Raw genomic sequence first — 24,377 nt, 5'->3', positions numbered from 1 at the left:
CAAGTGATCATATTCTGTAAACTATTAGGCCCATAAAATATGTTGAATTTTGTTCTGAAAACAGACCACAGACATCACAAGTGAGAAAACAATGTTGACTCATTTGCATTTTATTCAGACACACCCATGTTGGAACTTCTTGGCAGAGGAACATTGAATTTGTGAAGCCTCAGACAAGGAATACAAGCAGACCAGGTAAAAACAGATGAATATACTGAGAACACTTAAAAAAAGGTGCTTGTGCTTTGTAATGTGGTGCGTCTACTCTGTATTTGGTAGCCAGAACCAAGCACCCCTTTAAGTATCTCAAAGTATAATAAAATATTAATATCCAAGTTTGCATACAGCAGGTCACTCATGACTTCCTGATCATATCATCCATTTACAGTTTGGATGACAATGAGGATTAAAATGTCTCCTTGCAATCTCAGAAGGAGGATGCAGCAAAGATGATTGCAAAAGTGTGAGAAATACAAAACAAAAAAAGAAAGGAAAAAAGAAGCATTCGTTAACCAGTCAACCATGTTACTGAGAAGACGATTTCCCTTAACGATAGATCAAACCTTTGACAGACTAACATTGATAAAACAGAAAACTTTCAGGCTCCACTGATGACCACAGTGAGGTAAAGGCTCCTTCTCCAAACCGACTCCTGCACAGATCGGATAGCAGGAGAGGTCAGAGGTCATGTCATTAGACGGAGGTGCCCTCCGTGGGCGCTGATGTCTTATTATCGTCAGGCTTCATGGCTGGGAAGAGCAGCACCTCCTGTGAAAGAACAAAACTGTCAGCTGACACTTCTCCTCTTAAAACGTGTACACAAAAGAAGGTCACTCGGCCTGACGGATTTTGGCAGCTCGTGTGTGTGTGTGCATACTGTGCAAGAAATCTGATTTCTTGATGATGTCATTCTTAACCCATTGTTCCTTGTGTGTCTTTGATCTTGTGATCTGTTGTATTTGTATTTCATTCTGAGCAAAGCTTAAAGTCCTGTTGAAAGGATAATCAGCAGAGGGAGGATGACGTGGTTTCATATGCATGAGCGGCAACGAGCTGAACTTCTGATTTTATTTTGCTGCAACATATTACTTTGAATAGGTCCTTCTACGATACGATTTTGTGATTCATTGATTTAGGAAAGAAAATATTCAAGTTAGTTTTACTTTCTTGTTCTTTTTGACCCACTGTTAAAAGTGTATTTGCCCTATCGTAGCTCTCGCAGCACAGGTTAATGCTGCTACCTTTTGTTTCGTAATTGCACTACAAACTGTTTGCACTCTAAAACCTGTTTCTGCTGCTGTATTGTATATCACGCATTACCTCATACATACAACCTGCCCTTCTTCTTTTTGCAAACACCACACTGCACCATATTGCACACGTTAATTTATGTTTTTTATGTCCTTGTTTTTCTATTTTCTTTTTGTCCTTTTACTGTTTGCACCATGGGTATGGAGAGAAACACAATTTTAATTCCTGTATGTCTAACAGACATGTCAGAATTGACAATAAAGATGACTTTGGCTTTTTACTTTTAATGTTGCTTTCAAGTGATGTGATATAAAAACACAAAAAGAGGCAATGACACAGTGACCCACAAGGTGAAATCAATACCAGCCGACACACGATTGTCGCGCCTGTTAAAAAATACACAAAAAGTGGATGTGATAGTTTTGAGGAGAAAGCATGGCTTTTAAATCCGAGGCTGAAAAAATGGAGATCGAACAGTAAAACTAGGCAGCGCTGATCAAATATAAACAAAGATTGTGTTATTGATAGGATATTTATCGCCTCAAATGTTTTCAGAAACATGTTTTGGCTTACTATTTAACTATAAAACGAAATCCGGTCGGCCTCCATTGTTTTATATAAATCATTCGACATTAGGACACCCACCAGCCATAATGTAGAATTCTAGTAGCTGTAGTTTTCTACCTCTTGAGCAAAAACATAATTTTTCTTTGTTTTCTCTGGTCATGTAGCACCACTTTAAAACATATTTGCATCTTTGTAACGCAGAGATAGCCTAGTTTTATGTGAGGACCAACTACATATCAGCGAAATGCTTCTTTAAAGGTACTATGCAGGAATTGTTGGTTACCATGTGTAAACAGCATTACCAGTGAAAGAGAAAGCAAACCCTAGATTCACTCTTGTTCACTGTATTTGAAATTTTTTTTCAGCACCGTGTCCTTAAATTCCAGAGCTTCCTCTTGAAAGCGTGCGGCTTAAGATCCGGCACCTGGTCATGAACTTTATATAAAGTCTCCACTTCATCTGCTCGCTGCACCCAGAGGCAGAGGGCAGGGTCTTTGCGGATAAATATTCCACCACACACTTCAAATCAGTCATATGTGGTGACTGAGAGGAATTACATCTGTATGTGTCTATATATTGTTTTTTGTGGTAAATCCTACTTAGTATAACTCTGAAAGCTTTACCTTGATGTTGTTGGAGTCAGTGAGGAACATAGTGAGACGATCGATGCCCATCCCCCAGCCAGCGGTCGGTGGAAGTCCATATTCTAGGGCTGTGCAGAAGTTGTCGTCAACAAACATGGCTTCATCATCACCCTCAGCTTTGGCCTGGGAAAAAAAAAATCAAATCAAATTAACATGCACTAATGTGCATGCTCACACTGCACCAGTAAGGAGCATGAGCCTTTAGAAAAATGGGACTACGTACCAGTGTAGGATAAAGAAATATCTGTTTATGCATATATACACACCTTGGCTTGCTGTTCAAAAAGCTGCCTCTGTCGAATTGGATCATTCAACTCGGTGTAAGCATTGCAGATTTCCTTCTTCATCACAAAGAGCTCAAAACGCTCGGTTAGACCTTTCTGTGATCTGTGCCTGTCACAGGTGAAGAAATGTCAGTTTGAACCTTGAGCGTCACTTTTTTAAAGGATAAATATGAGGCTGAAACAAAGCGTTTCTTACCATTTTGCTAAGGGACTCATGATTTGAGGGTGGTCACAGATGAATGTGGGGCTGATACAAGTGACCTCAAGGAAATCTCCAACCATCTGTGAGAGGAGAAATGTAATTAGTTAAGAGCTCATAGTAGAAATAGTAGTAAAAAATGTAGAGAAAGCAAAAAAAGGATGGTGACGTTAATCAGTAAAGCACCTTGTCAAGGAGGCGGGCAGTGGTTCTGGGTGGAGGACATTCAACTCCTTTCTGCACACACAGGTCGTCAAAGAATTTACGTGTCTCTGAAGACAAAAGGGTGAAAAAGAAATGCGAAGAGAAATCAGAAATCACTAAATTATTAATGAACTGCAATATAATACATATAACAGAAATGAAATAATGACATTAAAAGGAAAATAAAAAACATTTGTAAAAGAAAAAGTGAGAGCGATAAAGAGAATGTCACAGTCTTTCTTAATGGAGATAAAAAGGCTACAAATATTGCCACAAAGAAAAATCGATCTCTACGTTGCATGTGATTCTCACCATCGCTGTCGTAGCTGTCAGTAGGAGGGAACTTCACCCCCATGATCTTCTCGAGGTCGTGTGTCATGCTCACTCTTCTGAATGGCGGTGTGAAGTCAATCTCATAGGCCTGTCCCTCCGGACCATCAGGGTGGTAAGTGACCTTGTATCCTCCAGTGATGTGCTTCACCATCCCTGAAGCAAAGAGGGAACTACTATGTTAAGGCGAACAGTTTTCCTGTTTGTCCCAAAGCGTCTAAATGACTCAACTGAGAAGGCACTGAGAAAAAATGGTGCTCTGGCCAATTCATATATTTAAATATAGAATAAATCCCTGTTGTAATAGTGCCATACTTAGTGACATGAGCTCCTTTTGCATTGCCTGTTCAAGGCGACAATGTAGCACTGTTATTCCATCTCACATCCTCTTTAAAAGGTCCAATCACCGAATGGGGGATCACGTTTTCTTGCATTTAAGGGCCTGTGTCCACATGGCAGTTTTTTTCTCAGGGCTGGCTATTCCAACTTTTCCTAATGACAGAGCAAAAGTCCAGTGTCTTGTGCTCCAGCTTTTCTGTTAGTCTGCTCCCAGTGCTTTGGGTTGAAAATGTTTAAACTTTTCATCAAGGTGTTGGTGATGTCGCTGCCGATCCTTTAGCTAGACGACTGCTCCAACAAAGACAGAAAGCCCATTTGTGGGAGCACATCAGCCAGCGAACCCTGGATGTTGCTTGTGAGCGTTGTGCTTTTACCACTGTAAAAATGCTAGATTGCTAATGTTAATGTCAAGATATTGTTGTCATAGAAACAAAAAACTAAGGCAGCACATTATTAAAGAAAGTACTGGGAGTGCTTTTTCATGGAGCGCTGGGATGAAGTGCTCCCCCGCAGTGCCCTGCCACCGCTTTTCTTCCAAAGCCAAATGCTATGTGGACTCAGGTCCTACGCCAGCGGCAGAGGTAGTAACTCTGTATAAAAAGTGTGAGCTGACAGGACAGGGAAAGTGTGTCATTTTGTGATATTATACTATGTGTGCAACGAATTACTGGCAGATTTAAAAAGGAGCTAGCAGCAGTAAAATAAAAAAAGAAGAACAGAAGCCGCAAAATGGGAACAACAGGTTCTGGGAGCTCCGAGCAGAGGACAAAATCAGCAGCCATAAAAAAGGGATGGCAAAGGATTATTATGACATTATGCCATTTTTATGTTTTTAAATACGCTGCCAGACACATATGTTATATGGAACACTAAAAGGCGTGGCGGTTTACAGGGCAGGGCTGTCAGTTACAACTGACTAACAGAATTTTAAAGGGCACGCTGGAGCAAACTGTATCTTCTTTAAAAAACTGCCAAAAGCTTTTTGCTTGACAAGTTAGCAAGCTTCCTATAAACTATTTCTCATGCTGTTTTCACTCACCTGAGAGTAATTTCTCTGTGATTTCCATCAAGTCATGGTAATCTGCATATGCCATGTAAAATTCACAGGTGGTGAACTCTGGATTGTGAGTAAGATCGATGCCTTCATTCCTGAACTGACGGCCGATCTCATACACTCTGTCTAGTCCACCAACCACAAGCATCTGTGAAAGCGATATGATGTACAGGGTTAATTTTTCAGCATTTGACAAATGTACAAAATATTCACACGCCCCATTTGAATTTGTCATAGAAGGCTGCACATTACCTTGTGGTAAAGCTCAGGCGCGATCCTCATGTACAGGTTCATATCCAGCTCGTTGTGGTAAGTAACAAACGGACGGGCCACTGCTCCACCAGGAATAATGTTCATCATTGGTGTCTCAATCTAAAGTAACAACAAACATGAATCAACAAAGCTAGCTTACACTGACTAATTCTAACTGCCTCAAATGTGGAACAAATTTACAAACTATTACAGCACTACAAAATCACAATTTTATACCAATTCACATATAACTTTGTGTAAACAACCTCTTTTCCACTCAGGCTAAGACTTCAACTGATTTATTGTGTAACAATGTCAACTTTTATGTCTCAATATGGTCAAAATACAATTTTTTACCTCCAAAAATCCCAGCTGGTCCAGGAAGCTGCGCAGGTATGTGATGATTTTTGCTCGGGTTATAAACTTTTGCCTTACGTAGTCATTGAGGATCAGATCCAAGTAGCGCTGGCGGAATCGGGTTTCCTTTGAGAAAAAAATTACACAGTCATAAGAAAAAACAATAGGTCAATTTGTCTTCTTTCCATAACCCCAGACTACTGAGAGCAAATTCACAGTAAGATTAGTGTGACTTTTACACTTTTGTGACACTGCAACCGGGGCTGACTGATTTCTGAAGGAAAAAAAAACAAACAAAACACTAATTTAAAGAGAGGAGAAGGGATTTTAACAAAATCAAAATCACCTTTGCTTATCATTAAGCTGGTTAGAGGAGAAATTAGAATCCTGTGTCCTTATCTATTTCTGAAAAGACAACAATCGTTCAGGGAACATTGTACCAGATAAACTGGAATCTTCCCTTTATGCACGAGCAAAAACAAGACTGTCAACATTACAGGGTAGAAATTGGCAAGTCACAGAAACAACTCAGCAATATATGTGACAGTGCAGTTTGCAGCAAGGCTGAGTTTGAGCTGCTCCCATCTGGCCGCCGATTAAGGGTCCCGAGCCCGGGCGTAACATTTATAGAAAGTCCTCTATTCCATTTGCCATTCAGGCCAAGAACACTGAATAACTGTATTGAGGAAAACTACTATTTTGTAAGACGTGCTCTATTTTATTATCCATTTATATTTTATATAATGTATTGCTCCTACCTGCCTGTTTGCACCATTGCATTTTGTATACTGTTCTTTTGTGTGTTTTTTTTATTGTTGTATTGTTTTATGTTTTTGTATGCCACTTTTCTGTGTCCAAGTGAAGCCAAAGACCGATTTCCACTGAGGTAAGCAATAAAATCTCTCTAGCTCTTTCTATCTACTTATTGAGAGATCAAACTTTGACTTATCATAGCAGGAAAAACATAAATGCATCTTCTTACATTCATTTCTATAACTCTATTCCATTTTAGGTGTGCCAGTACGCCATACAAGTGGGACAGATATAAAGGATGTCACTGCATGTGAAAGTCAGCTCACATACTGCTCCTTTGTTAGCAGCAGTCATCATCTATCATGTATTCGGTGGAAAGAAAATGCAACTATAGACAGTGCTACACTCTCTACACAGAGGTGCAGTGCAATCGACTACAGAAGATAAAGATAGGTATTAAGTCCGACTGTCCAACAGGAGAAAACCAACATAACAGTGTTTTCCTCCACATATTACAGCCCCACTATGCTTTTGTTTCATTCGCGTTTATTTGTTTCTCAATGATGGTGAGAAGGTAGTGTCATTAAAAAAAGTCCCGTCTTTGCTGCCCCTCTATACCACAGCCGTGGCACTTACGTGTCATTGATACGCGTAATATGCAGTGATCATTAATGTCATTAGTTAGACCTGTGTTTGACAACTCAGACTTAAATGCTTCAGAAATAATTCATCACTGCCCTAAATGCAAAGAAAATGATGAGATGTAGAACGGATGCCTCTGCTTTATGCAGTCTACTTTCACTTTCACACCTAATTGTTGTATTTGCAGAAACGTGGTTTAGTTTCTTTTAAAGAAAGTCGACAAAATTGTATGGCATCTCTCATTGACTCAGAGTTTCTAATCACATTGGGCATTACCTTATCTTTGAGGCCAAAGTGGAGGTGAGGCAACATGTGCAAACATGGTGAAAGAAGTGTCATCTCGATGGGAATGATGCTCAGCTCCCCCTTTTTGGTTTTCCCCGGGTTACCGCGAACACCGATAATATCACCACGACGCAGTTTGTTGTTGATGGCCACAAAGGCATCCTCGGACTTGTAGTTCCTGACAGAGTAAGAGAGGTTACACAGAAATGAACTCCCTGCACTCTTAAAGAGGAAGTCCCTCTAAATTGAGAACTCCATAGCTGAGAAAAACTCAATGAATATCTGTGAAGAGGAGCTACTCCCTTGCAAAGCCAGAAACCAGAGAAGTAAGTCTCAAACTTGCAATGTCAAAGAGTATGAAGTCTGGAGCTGCTCCATAGACAATGAATGTGAGCCTGATTTTGTGGACCCACAGAATGTTTGTTTTCTGTTTTACACCCAAATGAGCTATTTTTATTGCAGAGTTCTCAGATATGGAACAGAAATTGTACTTATATACTCAGAACGTTTCCCTGGGTGCTCTCAGTATCATTTATAACATATTTCACCATTCACTTTCTATGGAGCAGTTCCAGACATTATATCCCAAGACATCACAAATTTGAGCTTTTGCGCTCTGCTGTTTGGTTTTGGGAGAGAGTAAACTAATGTTTTGACTGACTTAGACCACAATGATAACATGTATGAATTTTGAAACTGAGCGTAGTTCCTCTTTCAGTATCCACAAGAAGAAAAACAAAATAAGTGTGATGATATACTGAATGACATTTCACAACACAAAAATGTGATATCTATTGGAAACTAGCACATAATCAGGTGATCTTGATGATGAGTAGAGTGGGTCCGTGCAATTTGCAGTCTGTGTTTTTGGGCTGCAAGTGGCCAGTGAATTCTACCATTACCAGCATGGACATTTTCTGCAGTAACCAGCATTAACTCAGTGTGTGACATCATAAAACTTCCCAAGAACTCAAACAAGTTTGACTAATCCTCCTCAACACCCTCTTTTACTGCGTCACACCAAGTAAAATTATTAGGGCTGAATGATATGCTCAAAAAATGTTGCAATCTATCTGAATCTATATCTGTTTATAGTCATGGTGCCTCTAAATATCAGTATAAATTTTGTTTTTTGACCATGGCTATAATTCTGTACCTTGAGTTCGCCATGACTTGCAACTTGACGCCTTCGCCTCTCAGGTCATAGAAAATCAACTTGGCACCAGAAGCCCTCTTGGCATGGACACGGCCTGTTAAACATAAATCAAGTTCAAGGAGAGATCTACCGCTGGATTACACTGCACATAAAAAATGGAAAAATTCATTTAAGATCATAAAACGTTCATGGTACCTGATACATTGAGAACAATATCAGTCAGCTGATCTCCAGGCTGTAGATCACTGTATTTCTCAATGAACTCTGTGAGTGACAAGTCTACATGATACTTGTGAGGGTACGGGTCCTCCACTGTGCCCTTCAGTTCCTGGATGGCCTGGGTACGGATCTTGTAGTATTGCTGTGTAAGAGGGGAACAGATGATTGCAGTTATAAAAATGGTTTATTTAAAATGTTTATGAGTAAACAGTATGATCATAAAAATCTCACATTTGGGTCAAGCGTGTCCTCATCCAATGCATTTTGCTCTCCTTGGTCGTTGCTTTCCTTCTTTTGCACCACTTGTTCTTTGAGCTTGGCTTCTTTTTCGGCCGCCTTCTTGTCAGCTTTCATTCGTCTCTTCAGCTCACTGATTAAAAAAAAAAGGGAAAACAAGCCATGCAAGATGAGTCTTAGGTTAGATATAAAATTTTGCTGGCAATGATGCAACTACAACTGAAATTGCAAGGATGTTCAAACTGTGCAACAAAATGTAACACAAATATATGATTTCCTCAATAAACACAAAGACAAGCACTCATGCAGAGAGGGAAAGGGGACCAGATTTTCTCTGATGACAAAAGGTTGGTTGTTTTTCTCATTGGAATGGAAAAGCCACCAACCTTTTGTCACCTCTCCAGCGGATCCCGTAAATTTGAGCTGGGACTGCAGCTGTACATGGGAGGGAACATTTTAACCACTGTCCCCTGACCCCAAAGGCTTGGCACAGCTGCTGCCTGGCTGCCCTGATCAGGCACAGCATGCTGAGCTACCACAGTCAGCAGACAGACCTGAGAAAATAGACATATATACAAAGACAGTGTAGCTTACAGCGTGTACAGCAAAGGCTGTCTTTGGTCCACTAAACAAAATTAAATACTGTTGGGAGATATAACTCCACAAGTCTGCACCAAGACCCTCATATGAGCACACATCCTGAAATTATCGTAAACATACTAGAAAATCAAAGTTAAACTTGTTGATGATTAAACACCAGATTAGGTTTACTTTTACTTTTTGTTATCAAGGGGTGTGCCAAATGACAACATAACGTTACCGCTAGCAAGTAATGGAAGTCAACGCAAACGAAGGACAACGCTGCTACTATTCGCTATTAATCTCTGCTAAGACGCATTTACACCCCTAGAAAAACAAATTATAAACTACTCTGCTTGAATAAAACGCCAAAATTTTAACATATCATACAGAAACCTGACAATTTGTCACAAGTAAAGGAGACCACACGATTTCAATGTGCGGAGGACATTTCTCCAACTGTTGTTATGGATCTTGTAGTTTTGCTAAGAAGTGAAAGGCGTAATCACGAATGGCTTCAGCCCACGTCAAAGACTACAACTACCAGTAACATACACGAACTGAATTCTGGGATATGTAGGCTCGTGGTATGCGTCCATATGGGCTCCTCACTTCGATATCATCCTCAGACGGGATGCAACGTCTAGTAGTAGTGCACAGGCTCATTGAAACGGCGATAACTCCTAAAACTACACAGTATTTGAGGAAAGTAACACCGCGTGAACAGTCGGGAGCGGTTAAAATGCGACAGGAGAAAGGAATAAGCTCACTTTTTGCTGAGTTTCTCTCCGTCCACCGCTGTTACGTCAGCCATGTTGTAGATACTGCGTTCAGAAAGATCAGCTGCCGCGCACGCGCCGCAAAAACGCGAGAATCCGGATGGCGCGTTTAGATATCTGTCGGAATTCAGAGCACCGTAAACAAAGGGAAATAATGAAGTGAAACAGCCCACCGCAGAGTTTGAGTAACACCCGTTTAAAATAAGAGCACGAAAACGAAGGCTGCAACTTTTTTAACTACCAAGAAAACAACACGCTCTTTATATAGTAGTAGCAGGGAGGGAGGGACATGTGTCCTGATAGTAGACACATGTCTATGGACACTACGGGAGGAGTCAGAGAGTTACTAAAAACGCCATTTATCCCCAAGGACCATCAAATATGACAGTTAAATTCAAAATACATAGCCTACTATGTGTTAGTCATAACTTTAAATTCAATTCAATTCAGCTGGCTTAATTAACCCAGGGTTTGAAGGGTTAACTATAGCATAATGTAAAACAGACCACTTTACTGTTATGTGTCTATATTCTACACAAACACACCATAAAACATTTAATTATGTGATGTATTTTAAGCTTTTAATTCTCAACTCAGCTCTATAACTCAATCAACTCTCAAATAGGTTTTCAAAATCCCACTTGAAAATTTAATGCTAGTCATTTAGTTTAACACATGAAACCAATTGAATCCCTGAATAATGGAGGTATTAAATGAAAATATAGATAGCCGACTGACTCTGTCTTAACTAAAAATTAATTTTAAGATCTCCTTTCTACACACAGCCACTCCAAGGCAATAACTATATTATAGCCTATATGGTCAAATAAACTGAAAAAAAAAATAAATATATAAACTGCTTTTCTACAACACATAACAATGCACAACTGTCCAAAAATAATCATTAGCAAATGTAACTATAATCATAAATGAAATTAACAAATTGCCATTATTATTGCTACCAGTTGCAGTATTAGTGTACTGAAGTACGTATGTTGCGCTGCATGTGTCATTTTTGGAGACAGTAGTAGTCTAGTAGTAGTAGTAGTTTTCATTTATTGCTTATTTGTATGGTATAGTGTAGAGCTGTCATATATGGAAATGTGATTCTGCTCATTTTAATTCACACAAGAAATAAATACATGAATGTGTCATGAAGAGGACAGGTGTGGCAGCCTACCGTAAACTGTGTGTGCCGACTGTAGCAGAGTTCAGAAGGCTGAGGTGATGATCTCATGCATCAGTTGCCACAACTTTCATCATTTGGTTTACAGCTTGTTTACAATCTCAGTCAATTACATTTTAATACCTCTTTCCCAGTGTTGCACCAGAACTAGTAATATATTATCCTGTAAAATGGTAAAACTGTCTTTTAAAATCTCATTGATACTGTATATTTACGAAGAAGTCTGATTTCAATCATTAAAAATAAGACAAAAATCAAAACATTCCCATTATATATTTAGAGCATATCACATTCTGTGGGGGACAGGAACCCTTCTCAATACCCCAAAATCTCATCGTAAAGCTGGCATTTTTTATTATTTTTCCATGTATTACATCAAAATACAGGGATGACTTCTTTTTAAAAAAAAAAACAAAAAAAAAAAAAACTGAAGGCTTTATGAAGGCAGATTTTGCAGGCACCTTTTCATGGCTCTGAAAACAAAATAACTAGACCACAGAGAGGGACATTTACAATTTTTGGCTGTTACATCTTCAAAATAATGTTTGCTTTAAGAATGTTAAATAAAAAATAAAGAGCTGTTTACAAGCTGTAATGAAGTGGCTACATTTTGTCACAACACTGTTTCTCTGCTTATAGATGATATGAAATATCAACATATGCACTTCTGTTAAGACAAATATCAGTCACAGGCAGTTAACTTTACTTGGTTCAGGGCAGGTGCTTTGGCTTGGTAGTAACTAAATCTGAAACTGAAAACACTTGAGTAGGAATTTAAAAAAAAGCTTTTTATATATATTTTTTACATGTTTATCCTCGTCCTACAGCCAAGTATTCTTTTAAAGTATCTTACACCAAAAACCACGAAATAAAAGCTCAAAGGCTTCATATTTCAAGAATATATGTTTAATATAGATAGCAGCAAAGTTTACAGAAATTTAATTGCAAGAGAATAAAAACATCCCAACAAAAGCAAAATAGGAAGAAAGTTTCCAAGGGTGATTATTATTGTTCACATGGTTAGAAAAAAAAGTTTCAGACCCAAAATAGGCTGTTTACTAGAGGAGTGGTTCACTTGTGTCAGGAGTGAAGAGACACTTTAAAAATGTTACAGAAGTGCAGATTAATCAAATGGAGTTTGGAAAATAACAATACCAGTCTCAGGAACTTTGGGACAAATTGAAACATGAAAAATGAAAATTAATGTTCTGTAGAGATGTATAATTCATATTGTTCCAAAATAACAGAAAACAAATCTTTATTAGGAACCACTGCACCAATAAACAGTAAACCTGGATCCACATAAACCCTACAAGCAAGAAGGGAATAAAGACAAACAATTAGTGACCCTTGTTTCACCCAGAAAAAAAATCACAATTGAGATGCTTGTTAAGAAAAGGTATTTTGCATTTAACTAAAAGATTTAAAATTGGTTTCAGGCGGCACTCAAAGCATCAGAAAACATTTCAATAAGCAACATAAATAATAGAAAGAAAATCTACTTTGGTTTCTCCTTTATGCTGAAAATGGGAGATACTATTTAGAAAAATATATATTCAAAAACTAACAGATCTACATTTACAGTATATTAGCTGCATAGCAGTTTCAGGGAAATTTTCTCTGCATCTACGTTGTACAACATAAATGCAATGGATACTTCAATACAAACAAGTTAGATGCATGACAGAAATTGCACAACACGTTTATCAACCACAACCACATTTATCTGGTCACTGCTGTCGAGCATTTAAAGTACATTAAAGTCATATGGCTTAAAACATTCTAGTTAACGAGGGCTAATCATCACCAGCTGAACCAGCTGGCTATGAGACAGGCAACAATGGTAACAACACCAGTCTGCTCGCTACTATGAGATCTCCTCAAGGCACATACAATATCTACTAGTGTCTAAAGTGACATTTTTTTGGAGAGGGGGGTTTAAACACCAGTGATTGCAGATTAACAATTTATTGATATTAAATTAAAAGGCAATGTTAAAAGAAAACCACTTGTTCTATTGCAAGTAAAAGAAAGTTAGAGTCTGTAGCATCTTAAAGAAATGAGAACTTTTATAGACAGTCCCCCTCTTTTCCATACAGTTAGTGACCACTAAGTCACACTTTTACACATTTCTGATCTCCAGTTACATTGTAAATACACAAATGAGGAAACAGTAATTTCAAAAAAGTAATCACCTCCCCAGTTCGTGCATAAAAAAACATTCTGGATCTAAGCGAGACGTTTACAGCCATGCTGTATAATCACATTCAGTTCTATATTCATAGTAAAAATACTGAGATTTGTTGGTCCTGTTTTGAAGGATTCATGATTTTGACGGTAAAAAGTGTCTAACCATTTGGTCAAAAAGTACTACAGGGCCAGTGGTCCAATTATAAGGCCTAAACAAACACATGATATGTACATTAAGATGTATATTATTACAAAATCAGAAAAAAACAGAGTAACTGTGCACAGGAATGTACATAGTGTGCACAGCACTTTACTTTATCTTATTTAAAGGCATCTCAAACATCATCCCAAGGTGCCAGTTATTCTTTCCAGCAGGTTTGGGGGCCTAATCTATGGGAGCATAATGCATCAACTTGAGGAAGAAAATATTTTCCCAGTTATTTTTTCTTTCTTTTTATTAACAAGATTATTGTCTAAGAATTGAGAAAAGTCTTGATGGGAAAAACTGCTGTTTTTCAGAATGATTGAGGTAATAATCTCATAGGTTCTTGTTTTTCTACATTACAAAGATTATTACCTCACAAGTATGAGAAAAGTTTTAATGGAAAAAAAGTCCTTATTTTTCCTGAATTAAGAGATAATATTGTAAATTCTTGTTTTTATGAATGAAGATTATTATCTGACAATTGAGAGGAGAGTTTAAATTGGGGGGAAAACTATTGTATTCTGATTTAATGAAATAATAATTCTGTAAACTCAGATTTTTCTGAATTACAGTGATCATCTCATTAATTGAGGAAAAACAAAGCAGATTTTTTTTCTCAAGTGAATGCATTACTCTCCCATAAAAATCACATTGCTGTCATCAATACAGTTAGAGAGTCTACACACAACTATGATTAGGGGAAACAATTGAGAAAATAAACAACACACAAATAAATTAAATATGCTTCTCCTATGAGAGGCACAGGTACTACACAGATTTTAAAAAAAAGATCTAAACTTTGCAAAACAAACAAAAACAAATAAAATCATAAATACTCAACACTGGAAATCTTAGTTCTTCTGTTTCACAAGTTGAAGAAAGCCAATCACAGATAGCTCTTTTCTCCAAAGTCAGGTTTCCTTCAGGAGTAGGGTCCCTTTAAAAACCACTCACAGCCATTCAAACTGATACGCCGTAGTTTCTCAAATCACATTAGTCAAGTTTACATAATCTGACTTTAAAGAGTATAAAATGTAACGGTGTGTATGTGTTTCTAACAAACTGTACATAGAATAACAAGAAAACGACTGAGGTGTAAATCTGAGCTAATTCCGTCATCATCAGAGACCAGCCCTTGTTCACACATACACTTACAGTGACGCTAAAATGACACAAACATTTATTTTTTTGCCAAAATAAAACAACAAATAGAAAAGTGTGGCAGCAGGACATCATGCCTCACGATGAAATCAAAAAGGAACTAAAAACTCAACAGGCATGGAATTGGCCCGTCATCAGGGTTTATGCAAAGCAAGATTCGAGTCAAACTTTGGTCCTGAGGCCACTGGCCAACGGCATTTACAAGAAAACATGTAAAATGGGCTTCGTTCCTGCATGTTAATACCCTAACCTGCATGAGATGTATAATGTACAGTTTAAGCCGACAAACAGTTGCTTCTCATCAACATTCACTAAATCCATCACATTAATAAAACTAGTTAAAAAAGGCTCTTTTCCAGCTGGTTTAAGAATACTACTCCATTTCATGCGTGCCTGACGCAAAATGATGCCATCAAAATTACACTAGAACACATAATAATAATAATAATAATAATATAATGCTGTATGAAAATGAGTTATTTGTCAAGTGAAATAAGATAAATGGAATAAAAGTGTCTTGCTCCACATTTTTACTCATTTGTCCAGATTTCTAAGCTGGTTTTCAGACATAAATAATGTATGAGGTTATGGGAATGAATAGTTGATAGATGTAACAGCAAGTTAAAAAAAACTTTAAAAATATCTTCTTCACTGTAAACAATGAGGAAGAGGCGGCTGAAAAAAATAAACCTACATCACCTCTTGCAGGATTGTACTGTACCCTCGATGAGTAAAGTGGTCACAAAGAACAGCATTGTAAAGTGCTGAATATACATGTAAAAAAAGTATCGGCCAATATTCGTTATACTTTTACCACCACACTTTTTTTAAAAGTTTAATCTCCTTGTAATGTATTAAAAGGAGAATCTGTTCTCAAGAGTAGGAAACTGAAAGTGTGGTTTTGATGAATACAGACTAAATGTTAGCCTAAAAATGTTTGCTTGCCTAGATTTCAAAGTGCTATCTGTACACTGTAGTGGAGATGGTAAATAACCTCAAACTGAAAGATATGTTTTGCAGCTGCAAGGTGACAATCTTAACTGCACCACCACACCAACAGCTGTTTGCTCTACAACAAATATTCTTTTATAGGTACAACTGTACAGAGCTAGAAAGGTTACAGTAAGTTTTGGCATCGAAAATCATATTTGGCATTGAAAAAAACCTCCATTAGCACTGGTAGAAGTACACCTGAAAAATAAATTACAGCCATTAAAAATATAAAATTTGTGTACGTTCTGATTTGTTTTTCGATCACAATTTTCCAATTTTTATTAATGTCACTCTAAAGGAACTGCATTTGTGGTGGCCCACCATGATTAAGACATCTGCCACCACAAACAGATTTCTCTTTTTGGAGCTGGATCATTTATTAAGAGTGTTGGAGCGCAGAGCATATTCTGGGCACAGATGGAGCAGTAGAACGTTAAGTGCAATGAAAGTGAAATTTAACCGTTCATTCTGCTGGGTCTAAAAGTTGCATTCACTTGTAGCAGCTGCTCCTCACATCCATTGGTCTGATCAGCTCTGAACAAATCAATGAATAAATTATCCAACCCGTGAGTCACTAACTGCTGCTGAGAAAAAAACATGACTCATGGAGAGCTCCACCTGCACTACAATCCTCAGACTTTAGAGAGGACACACACACACACATCCACCACACACTCACACACTCTAATTCTGTGGGAAACACTTTGCAGATTCTCTTTAAATCATTTTGTCATTGCTCCTCCCTTTAAGCAACAGAAAGTTTGGTTAAAAAAGACACTAAAACAGTAGTGTCATGATGAAAAAAAAAACAATTTAAAAAAAAACATCAGATGCAAAAAATATTTTAAAAAATAAAACACATTTTAATACCTGTGTTTAATCTTTCAGAAGAACTTTTTTTAGTGCCAGTGTTTCCTTGTTCAATGCCAAATTTTGATTTGTAATGCCATAATTTACTGCTCCACATCACGGCACCAAAAAAGTCTGAAAAGGATAAGATGTCTTATTTAGCCAGGCCACTTGTAGACAGCAACAAAATGCTGCATTACTTCAGTTATACATCTACTGAGCTCGTTTTCTCTCTACATCTTATCATTAATGACAACCAAAGTCAATTTGTTGGCTATCAGAGACAGCTAGAGTAAATATTCATATTATCAGGTGCAATGTAGGTTGGAATAATCAGCATCCACATATTAGACACGTGCTTGTAACTACACATCAGATCAGCGCAGGAATCTTTTCTACTTTTCTTTTAACTTACATTTCTCTACCTAATCTCTACCCGCTAACCTTCTTTTAATACCTTTCTGCACTGCTGGGTGGAAATCATTTTCAAACCAGCAGCGACCTTCCACATCTTCACTGTATTCAGCTATACGTACCACAGTCCATCTAAACATTTCTGCTCTACCACACACTCCACCTTCCTTTCAATGAAAAAATACAAAAGGAGTATTAAAGGGAACACTATTCATGGAAACCACTAAACACTTTGGAGAACACTTTAGAAAACACCACGAGAAGTGAAAGACGCGGCACATAAAATCACTGACAAAATATCTACAGATAAACACAACACTTCACAAGTTCAATGAATAACAAGACCACTAAGTTATTGTACTTTTGGAGGAAAGGTTGAAGAAAATCCCCAAATGGTGCATTTCTCTCAGAACAGTAAATCATAATCTGTCTGTTCTCACCTGGAGTCTATCCAATTCTACACGTTTGTTACAATGGGGATTCAATCAGTCAAGTCAAAATGAGATATTGACTTTTTGCAGCCAGCCCACATTCTTAGTTCACTGTCTGGATTTGAATTTGTCCAGTTTGTCCTTAACAATCAGATAACAGATACCATACATGCCACTCTGGAGAATAACCATGAGGACAATTTCAGGAGTACGAGACTGACTCAGCAAAGCTAGCAGCAGCTTCACTGCTCTTTCCTAATAAATCCTCAGACCTGAAGTAGACCAAATAATTTTTTTAGTTGGGCAGAGAAATATTTGGTAATCAGAACTTCATGATGCGGGGGTTATTCACAAATCTTTTACTGCATGTGCTTATCAGCACATTTTACATTTATTCTGTGTATCAAAATAAAAGAAAAATCTGTATGAAGGTTAGAACGAACGAGTTAAGTTGCTTCCTGGCTCCTGCAGGCTGACCAGCAGGTCATCAATCTTCTCCATGTTCTGAGAGGCAGTCATGCTGTTCTGCACAGGCCCAGACTGAGACAGGGACTGGCTGAGCAGGGACTGGATGTGTGCATCACTCTCTCTTTGGTTCTGACCAGACTGGCTGATGGCTATAATCTGATCCGACAGCGTGTTTCCTGAAGTGTTCATCAGCTGGCCACATTCTGCAAGAGAGGGAACAGAAAAAGCTGGTGAAAAATTAGTTTACAAACTCACACTTAGGCCCAATACAATTTCTTATTTTAACCTCTAACCCTCCTTTTCGCGTGCCCCATGCCCCTCAGAGCAGAGTCACAGTTATCTAAAATAAATATCTAAATCATTTACTTTAGTAAATGTTTTGGGCAAATTAAAAGGGGGTTTCTATTTTTCCGATTAAACAGATTTTCCATTCGGTTTCTCCCATTTAACAACTCTACTATCTGCGATGTGGTTTGAGGAACTTGTTATGTAAACACCTAATCAATTTGCTAAGGGAGCTGACAATGGCTCTCGTTGGCTATTGTCATTTTTGTCATTAATTCATACAATATTTGCCATCTTCATTTGTTGGCAGTCATTAATACGACCTCAGCAGGTTCAAGGGTGTGCACCTGTGTAATAAACCGTACCATTCTGAATCCCATAAAGGAAGAGGCCAGGTTGTTGGGGTTGGCTTGGCTGATTGATGCTCCCACTGACAGCGGTCTGAAACAGAGTCCCTGGCTGTTGAACAGGGGAGGAGGTGGTCGTCTGGAGGTTTGCTACGCCATTCTGTGATGCAAACATGGCTGACTGTGCGAGCTCCTGAGCGGCCAGCCCCCCCTGAAGAGAGGCCATGTTAGACTGAGGCATAAAGAGGCCCACAGGCTGGTCCTGCCGGTTGTTTGAGCTGCTGCCCAGCTGCATCGGCTGTTGCTCCTGAAACATGACTTGCTGTCGTGGATCGGTGGGGTTCCCTAAGGCCATGGGCTCAGAGCGATCCTGCTGGTTTACTGTCACCATGCTGGCTTGGGAAAAGAGCAGAGAGGGGTTTTGAGGTTCTTGGGAAACTAGACTACTGCTGGTCAGTGGTGGCATCTGGCCCTGGCTGCTGAACAAGAGGCTGGAGGCCTGATCCGGCGTAGATAGGGGGTTGTTGCAGAACAGTAGATTGGCCTGCTGTTGCTGCTGCTGGCCTGGAGAGAGTGTGTTTGCAGATGGATGTGGGGAGATGTTCTGAAACAGGGACGCCTGCTGGGCTGGCTGTGCGTGGGGCTGAGGCTGGGAGGGCTGCTGCTGCTCCATGGGGCTTCTCTGTTGGATTGGGGAAAGCTGGGTCTGAGCCTGAAATACTGACTGTGGTTCAGGGGCAGGTGTTTGCAGAGCACTGAGGAAGGCCAGCTGCTGCTGCTGCTGTTGTTGTTGTTGTTGTTGTTGCTGCTGCTGCTGTTGAGCACTGCTGGTTGTGAGCTGTGAGGGCAGGGGCGTCTGAGGGAGGAAAAGTCCAGGGGTTGAGGGTCGCTGGTCTGGAGAATGTAGTACTGTCATGGTGTTTTGGAAGAGAGCGGCCTGGACCTGCTCCTGAGAGGCTTTCTGAAACAACCCCCCCTGTGATTCTTGTGGTTCAGCCAGTGAACTGGGATTGTGGAACATGGGTGGTGAAGAGTGTGAGGGCGTCTGCTGCAGAAAGTTGGTCTGAATCGACAGCAGGTCATTCGCCTGCTGAAAGAGAGCTGCTTGTTGCTGCTGTTGCTGTTGCTGCTGCTGTTGCTGCTGTTGGGCCTGTTGGAAAAGAGTCCCCTGGTTTGGCACCACTCCCTGTGATGAGCCCTGCTGCTCCGCGCTCTTGGCCTGAGAGGAATCCTGAAACATGCCACACTGCATCTGAATCTGTGACTGAAAGAGCTGTAAGTTCTCCAAAACCTGCTGCTGTTGCTGCTGTTGAAGCTGTTGTTGCTGGATTTGTTGCTGTTGCTGCTGGATTTGCTGTTTTTGGATCTGTTGTTGGTGCTGGATGTGTTGTTGTTGCTGCTGTTTGGCAATTGAGTTGTCAGACTGAAGCGGTAAGTTACAGAACCCTTTAGCTTTAAGTTGCCTCACTGCCTCCTCCAGCTGGGCTACTTCGTCCGGTGGGAACAGTGGCAGTTGCTGCTGTTGAGGCGCAGGTTCTCCACACAGCCTCCCCACAGCTCCAGAGCCGCTGCCGGGCCTCTCCTGCCCGAGGCTCTCTCTGGGCTCCAGGAGGAACTGCTGTGATCCCTGCTGGAGCAGAGAGTCAGCTGGCACAGAGAAGGAGCTGGTGGCTGCAATGTCCTGCTTCTGGATAGTGCTTAAAGGCTCTGCATTGGGAAAAACAGGAGCTTGGCCTTTGTCAGGGTCACCTGCAGGCTGAGACAAGTTGTTTGAGAATTGTCTGGTTTTATTTAGATGGCCTGCAGTCATGTCTGGGTTCTGCTGGGCTGGACACAGGTCACCTGTCTGCTCAAAACACAAAAGATAAAAGATGTGCTTTATTTTTTGTTTTAGATTTTGTGATTGTGTTTTATCACTGTTATTGTTAAAAATGTACACACAAAGGAGATGTTTCTCTTACCAACTCCGAGAACAAATAACTTCAATCCAATATAAATAGCTTTTACTATGTAAAAGTGTTTTTTTTTTTTTTTTTTTAATGAAACCTTTAATAAGGTTGTAGATGAATATATCACCTTAAATACATTAGAAGATTGCAGGTTGCTGGTGACTTCCATCGGAGTGACATCTTCTCTCTTCACTAAAGGCAACAGCGTAGGCATCAAGGCACCATCTAGAACTGTAAGAGAAAAACCAAAGAGTACATTAAGTCTTATCATTAAAATGTTACTGGCAGTATATTGTAAGTTAAAGAATGAAACACAGTATGCACTCCATTTACAGTATATCAGTAAAAAAAACAGCTTTCAAATGAGAGGTTAAAATTATGGTTATTTTGAATAGTTAATAAAGTGGAGAGTACCTTTAATTTGTTCATCAAATGAACAAGTCTTCACTGGAGAAGGTGCCTCTTTTTTCACAGGAACATCATTTTTTGCTATAAGGGCAAATATCAACAGATATTATTACCCCACAACATTAGAAATAAAAATCAACAAACAGCAAAATTATAGTTGAGTTATTTTGATGATCACATCTTTCAAAGTTTTATACCATGGAAACACAAACAATCTTTCAAACACAAAAAGTGCTAAAGAAAAAGAGTCCTGAATGTGGATTCCTGTGTTTAGAAAATGTGCTGTGTATTGGGCTCCTGAAAGATATTGCTAATGATTGCTAATACTGGCTCTGATCTTACTGTGCTGTAGGTGGTGGTGTTCTCAAACTGTGAAACTGAGTGAGCCAGCTGTGGCGCCAGACAGCACATCTAAATAATTTGCAAACAAAAACCTCATAACTGGAAGTTTAAATGCTATCTAAAAAGCTTATTTCACCATCACTTGACTGTAAAAATAGACAGATGAAGAGAAACTTCATGTGATTTAGTAAAAGAACTGAAATTGACCCAAACAAACCTGAATCTGGAGTGTAGGTAAAAGGCTGAACATCATGAGATCTTCCAGCATTCGTCACCACATAGATCCCCACACACACTGGAGAGGTGATGGCCTGGTTCTGGTACGGAGGAACCTTTACTATCAAGTGATTCTGGGGTGGGGGGTGATAATTTAAAAAAGTCAACAAAAAAAATGAATAAATACTACAACAGATTTAACTGAAAATCTAATCAGAGTCAAACATTGAGTTGGCTAGAGCACAAGTTATAAATATGCAACAGTTCAAGGTACACTTTAGAGGTTTTGAATAGTACTGACGTTTGATGAGAAATATTTTGTTAGCTTGTCATCACTTTGTATACTGTGCCTTGCTTGCACATTATGAGCATGTGGCACATTGCTGTGACTACAGGAGGAAGAAATGTGTACTAGACTGGAGGTTGATAAAGAATATGCAGATTGGATTCACACAGAGATGCAGCTGCTTTCAGTTATAAATGTTTGTCTTTTAATATTACATAATTAAATGTATACTATATATTAAAGGTCCAGTGTGTAGGCTTTGGGGGGTATAAACGGACTGACATGTAATATAATATAAAAATGTTTTCTTTAGTGTATATCACCTTTAAATAATAAACGTCATGTTTTAGAACCTTAAAATCAGCCGCTGATATCTACATAGAAAGCAGGTTCTCATCTATGGAGTCCAACATGTTGCACTGCCATGTCTCTAGCAAAAAATGGACAAACCAAATACTGGCTCTATGTAGTGTCATTTGCGGTTTTGCATCAGCCACCATAGTTTGCAACCCCTAAGGGATACGCAAAACAGTGTCAGCAAACCCTGATTTTTGACATGAAACCGCTAGAGCCAGTTGTTGACCTCTGTGGATAATTTAGCTCCTGGTAAAAAAAAAAAACAACATTGAAAAAATAAACACTGAAGGAATCCTAACCAGAAGTTTAATAAGCTCAGTTCAGTTCAGGAGTCCCAATGTGAGTTTTACATTAATCCTTCCTTTGAAAGCAGAGGGTTTTTTTTTTTTTGGTTTTTTTTTCAGTCTGTCACATCCTCAATTCTTAGTTGACTGAAAACACACCATTTAGGTGTGCCAGCACAGGAAAGTCGCCACAGCCACCAAACACCACATCTCTGGTATACTGCAAAATACAGAGAGCTTTGCCTGGCAGCGATATTCTGCACTGAGTGAACTCATTTGCAAAGGGCTTTGATATACTGGATGTTCATTTATATATTAATGTCCTGCACTCCAACTTGAAAATATTCATCAATTATGATAATAATGTAGTTCCTACATTTCATATCTCTGGGACATTCTTTTTCAGTAATTGTGATGTGTTGCCATACCTAACAAATGACAAATGCAAAGGCTGCATCCCTCAGATTAACTAAGTTAAAATTCCACCTCTCAACAGCTGGTGGCAGTAATGCTTAAAAATGTAGCATTGCCTCATAAAAGAGCAGGTAAAGAACCACCAGCCAACTTAAACAGAGCTGGTTTCAGAAATTATTTTTTTTTATCTGGAAATGCATTCATGCCTTACAGTTTACACACCATATGTTTCAGTCAGACTTAATGAATGTAAACAAAACTGTGTTAGTCTGCAAGAAAACTTTACAGTGTAACTTTAACAAACACCAAAATGAGCTGAACACAACAACCTCCTCTATTAGCTGCAGATTTTGTTTACAAGGACAAAGGTCTAAACTGGACTGTTGAGACACACTCAGTATAGCCTCTGAGACTGAGTGTAATTAGGTCAGAACACAATGAGACTACTTAAACCTTTGAACCAACAGCCATTTAAGATGATTACATCTAAAGCCCCAAACAAATCTGAAATGGCTGCTTCTATCTACTCAGCTGATTAGTAATTGGCATTAATCATGCAGCACAAAAATAACAAAAGAGCAATCACAGTTTACCTGGTGAAACAGCTCCATGTCAATTTCAGCCTCGGCCTTCCACGATTTCTCATCTGGAAAAGACAGAAGATGCAGCAGTATGTTTACTGGAGAAAAGTTATCATGCATGAAACTAAAATATCCACAGATGATCAAATTCTAAAAATGAACATTTCTTACCAGAAACATTCTCCTGAAATATGACTTTGGTGTCTTTTAGAAAGTTCTTGCCGATGATAAAGACCTCTTCTCCACCCATCACCGTACAACTGTGTAGAGACTTCTTCAGGATTTCAGGCACTCCTGCTGGCTGGGCTGTAAACAGAGCAGATATAAACAATTTTGATAACAAAAATTCACAGGTTTTATAAAAGAAACAAAAGAAATTGTATGATGTCTACAATGCCTTAAAGTAAACTTAAAGCCCAAAAACATTTTCCTACCAAGACTTTTGTGAATACAATTTAGGACTTTTTAATACTTTCTATGGCATTTTTGAGAAAGCGAATTCAATCTTCATTAAAGGTCCAGTGTGTAGGATTAGGGGGGCATCTTTTGGCAGAAACAGTATATAATATTCATATTAGTGTTTTCATTAGTTTAAACTCTACAGTCACTTGAAATTAAGAATCACTGTTTTTTTGTTACCTTAGAATGTATATACATACAGAACGGGTCCTCCTCCATGGAGTCTACCATGTTTTTTCTACAGTGGCCCAGAACGGACAAACCAAACACTCACTCTAGACAGGCTCATTTGTGTTTTTGTGTCAGCTACCCCAGTTTTCTTCACAGGCTTAGCAAAAGGGGAAGTTTCAGTTGTGTAACTTCACTGCTGGATGCCACTAAGTCTTACAAAATACACCTTTAATACTTGATTGTTAAACTA

At 38.9% G+C, this 24,377-nt stretch overlaps 2 protein-coding genes across 3 annotated transcripts in view; both read right to left on the bottom strand.

Annotated features, from left to right (window-relative positions):
* Positions 1-94: 94 nt before the first annotated feature.
* On the bottom strand, positions 95-10,351 carry kars1 (lysyl-tRNA synthetase 1). Of its 2 annotated transcripts, none has more exons than XM_042489085.1 (14): positions 10,123-10,351; positions 8,768-8,906; positions 8,513-8,678; positions 8,318-8,411; positions 7,153-7,339; positions 5,482-5,607; positions 5,125-5,244; positions 4,858-5,020; positions 3,462-3,635; positions 3,132-3,217; positions 2,943-3,028; positions 2,729-2,855; positions 2,442-2,585; positions 95-768 (listed from the first exon to the last, which is right to left on the bottom strand). In XM_042489085.1, exons 1-14 carry the CDS (start codon positions 10,164-10,166, stop codon positions 694-696), a joined length of 1,731 nt encoding a protein of 576 aa, XP_042345019.1. In that variant the 5' UTR covers positions 10,167-10,351; the 3' UTR covers positions 95-693. The 2 variants fall into 2 exon arrangements, with proteins under 2 accessions (XP_042345019.1, XP_042344943.1); XM_042489009.1 differs by lacking the exon at positions 10,123-10,351 and adding an exon at positions 9,160-9,314.
* A 6,328-nt stretch (positions 10,352-16,679) lies between these two features.
* Positions 16,680-24,377, bottom strand: part of nfat5b (nuclear factor of activated T cells 5b) — a 39,756-nt gene continuing 32,058 nt past the window's right edge. Inside the window, exons 7-13 of the mRNA XM_042488888.1 lie at positions 23,669-23,803; positions 23,510-23,562; positions 21,577-21,709; positions 21,024-21,098; positions 20,737-20,840; positions 18,679-20,506; positions 16,680-18,231 (exon numbers count right to left, since the gene is read on the bottom strand). Coding sequence (XP_042344822.1) covers positions 17,993-18,231; positions 18,679-20,506; positions 20,737-20,840; positions 21,024-21,098; positions 21,577-21,709; positions 23,510-23,562; positions 23,669-23,803 — 2,567 coding nt within the window. The 3' untranslated portion in view covers positions 16,680-17,992. The remainder of the gene's footprint in view (positions 18,232-18,678; positions 20,507-20,736; positions 20,841-21,023; positions 21,099-21,576; positions 21,710-23,509; positions 23,563-23,668; positions 23,804-24,377) is intronic.

This window comes from Plectropomus leopardus, chromosome 1 (assembly GCF_008729295.1).
Source record: "Plectropomus leopardus isolate mb chromosome 1, YSFRI_Pleo_2.0, whole genome shotgun sequence".
NCBI classification, from domain to species: Eukaryota; Metazoa; Chordata; class Actinopteri; order Perciformes; family Serranidae; genus Plectropomus; species Plectropomus leopardus.
Note: the sequence above shows the minus strand (reverse complement) of the source record. Positions and strands in the feature narration are given on the sequence as shown.

Excerpts from the sequence above, each read along its gene's own strand:
- kars1 (XM_042489009.1), bottom strand. The coding sequence starts at position 9,299 with ATGCTGTGCCTGATCAGGGCAGCCAGGCAGCAGCTGTGCCAAGCCTTT. Across the intron at positions 5,608-7,152 it reads ACTTTGGCCTCAAAGATAAG|GAAACCCGATTCCGCCAGCG; the intron begins GTAATGCCCAAT and ends TTTTTCTCAAAG. Across the intron at positions 3,636-4,857 it reads CACAGAGAAATTACTCTCAG|GGATGGTGAAGCACATCACT; the intron begins GTGAGTGAAAAC and ends TCTTTGCTTCAG.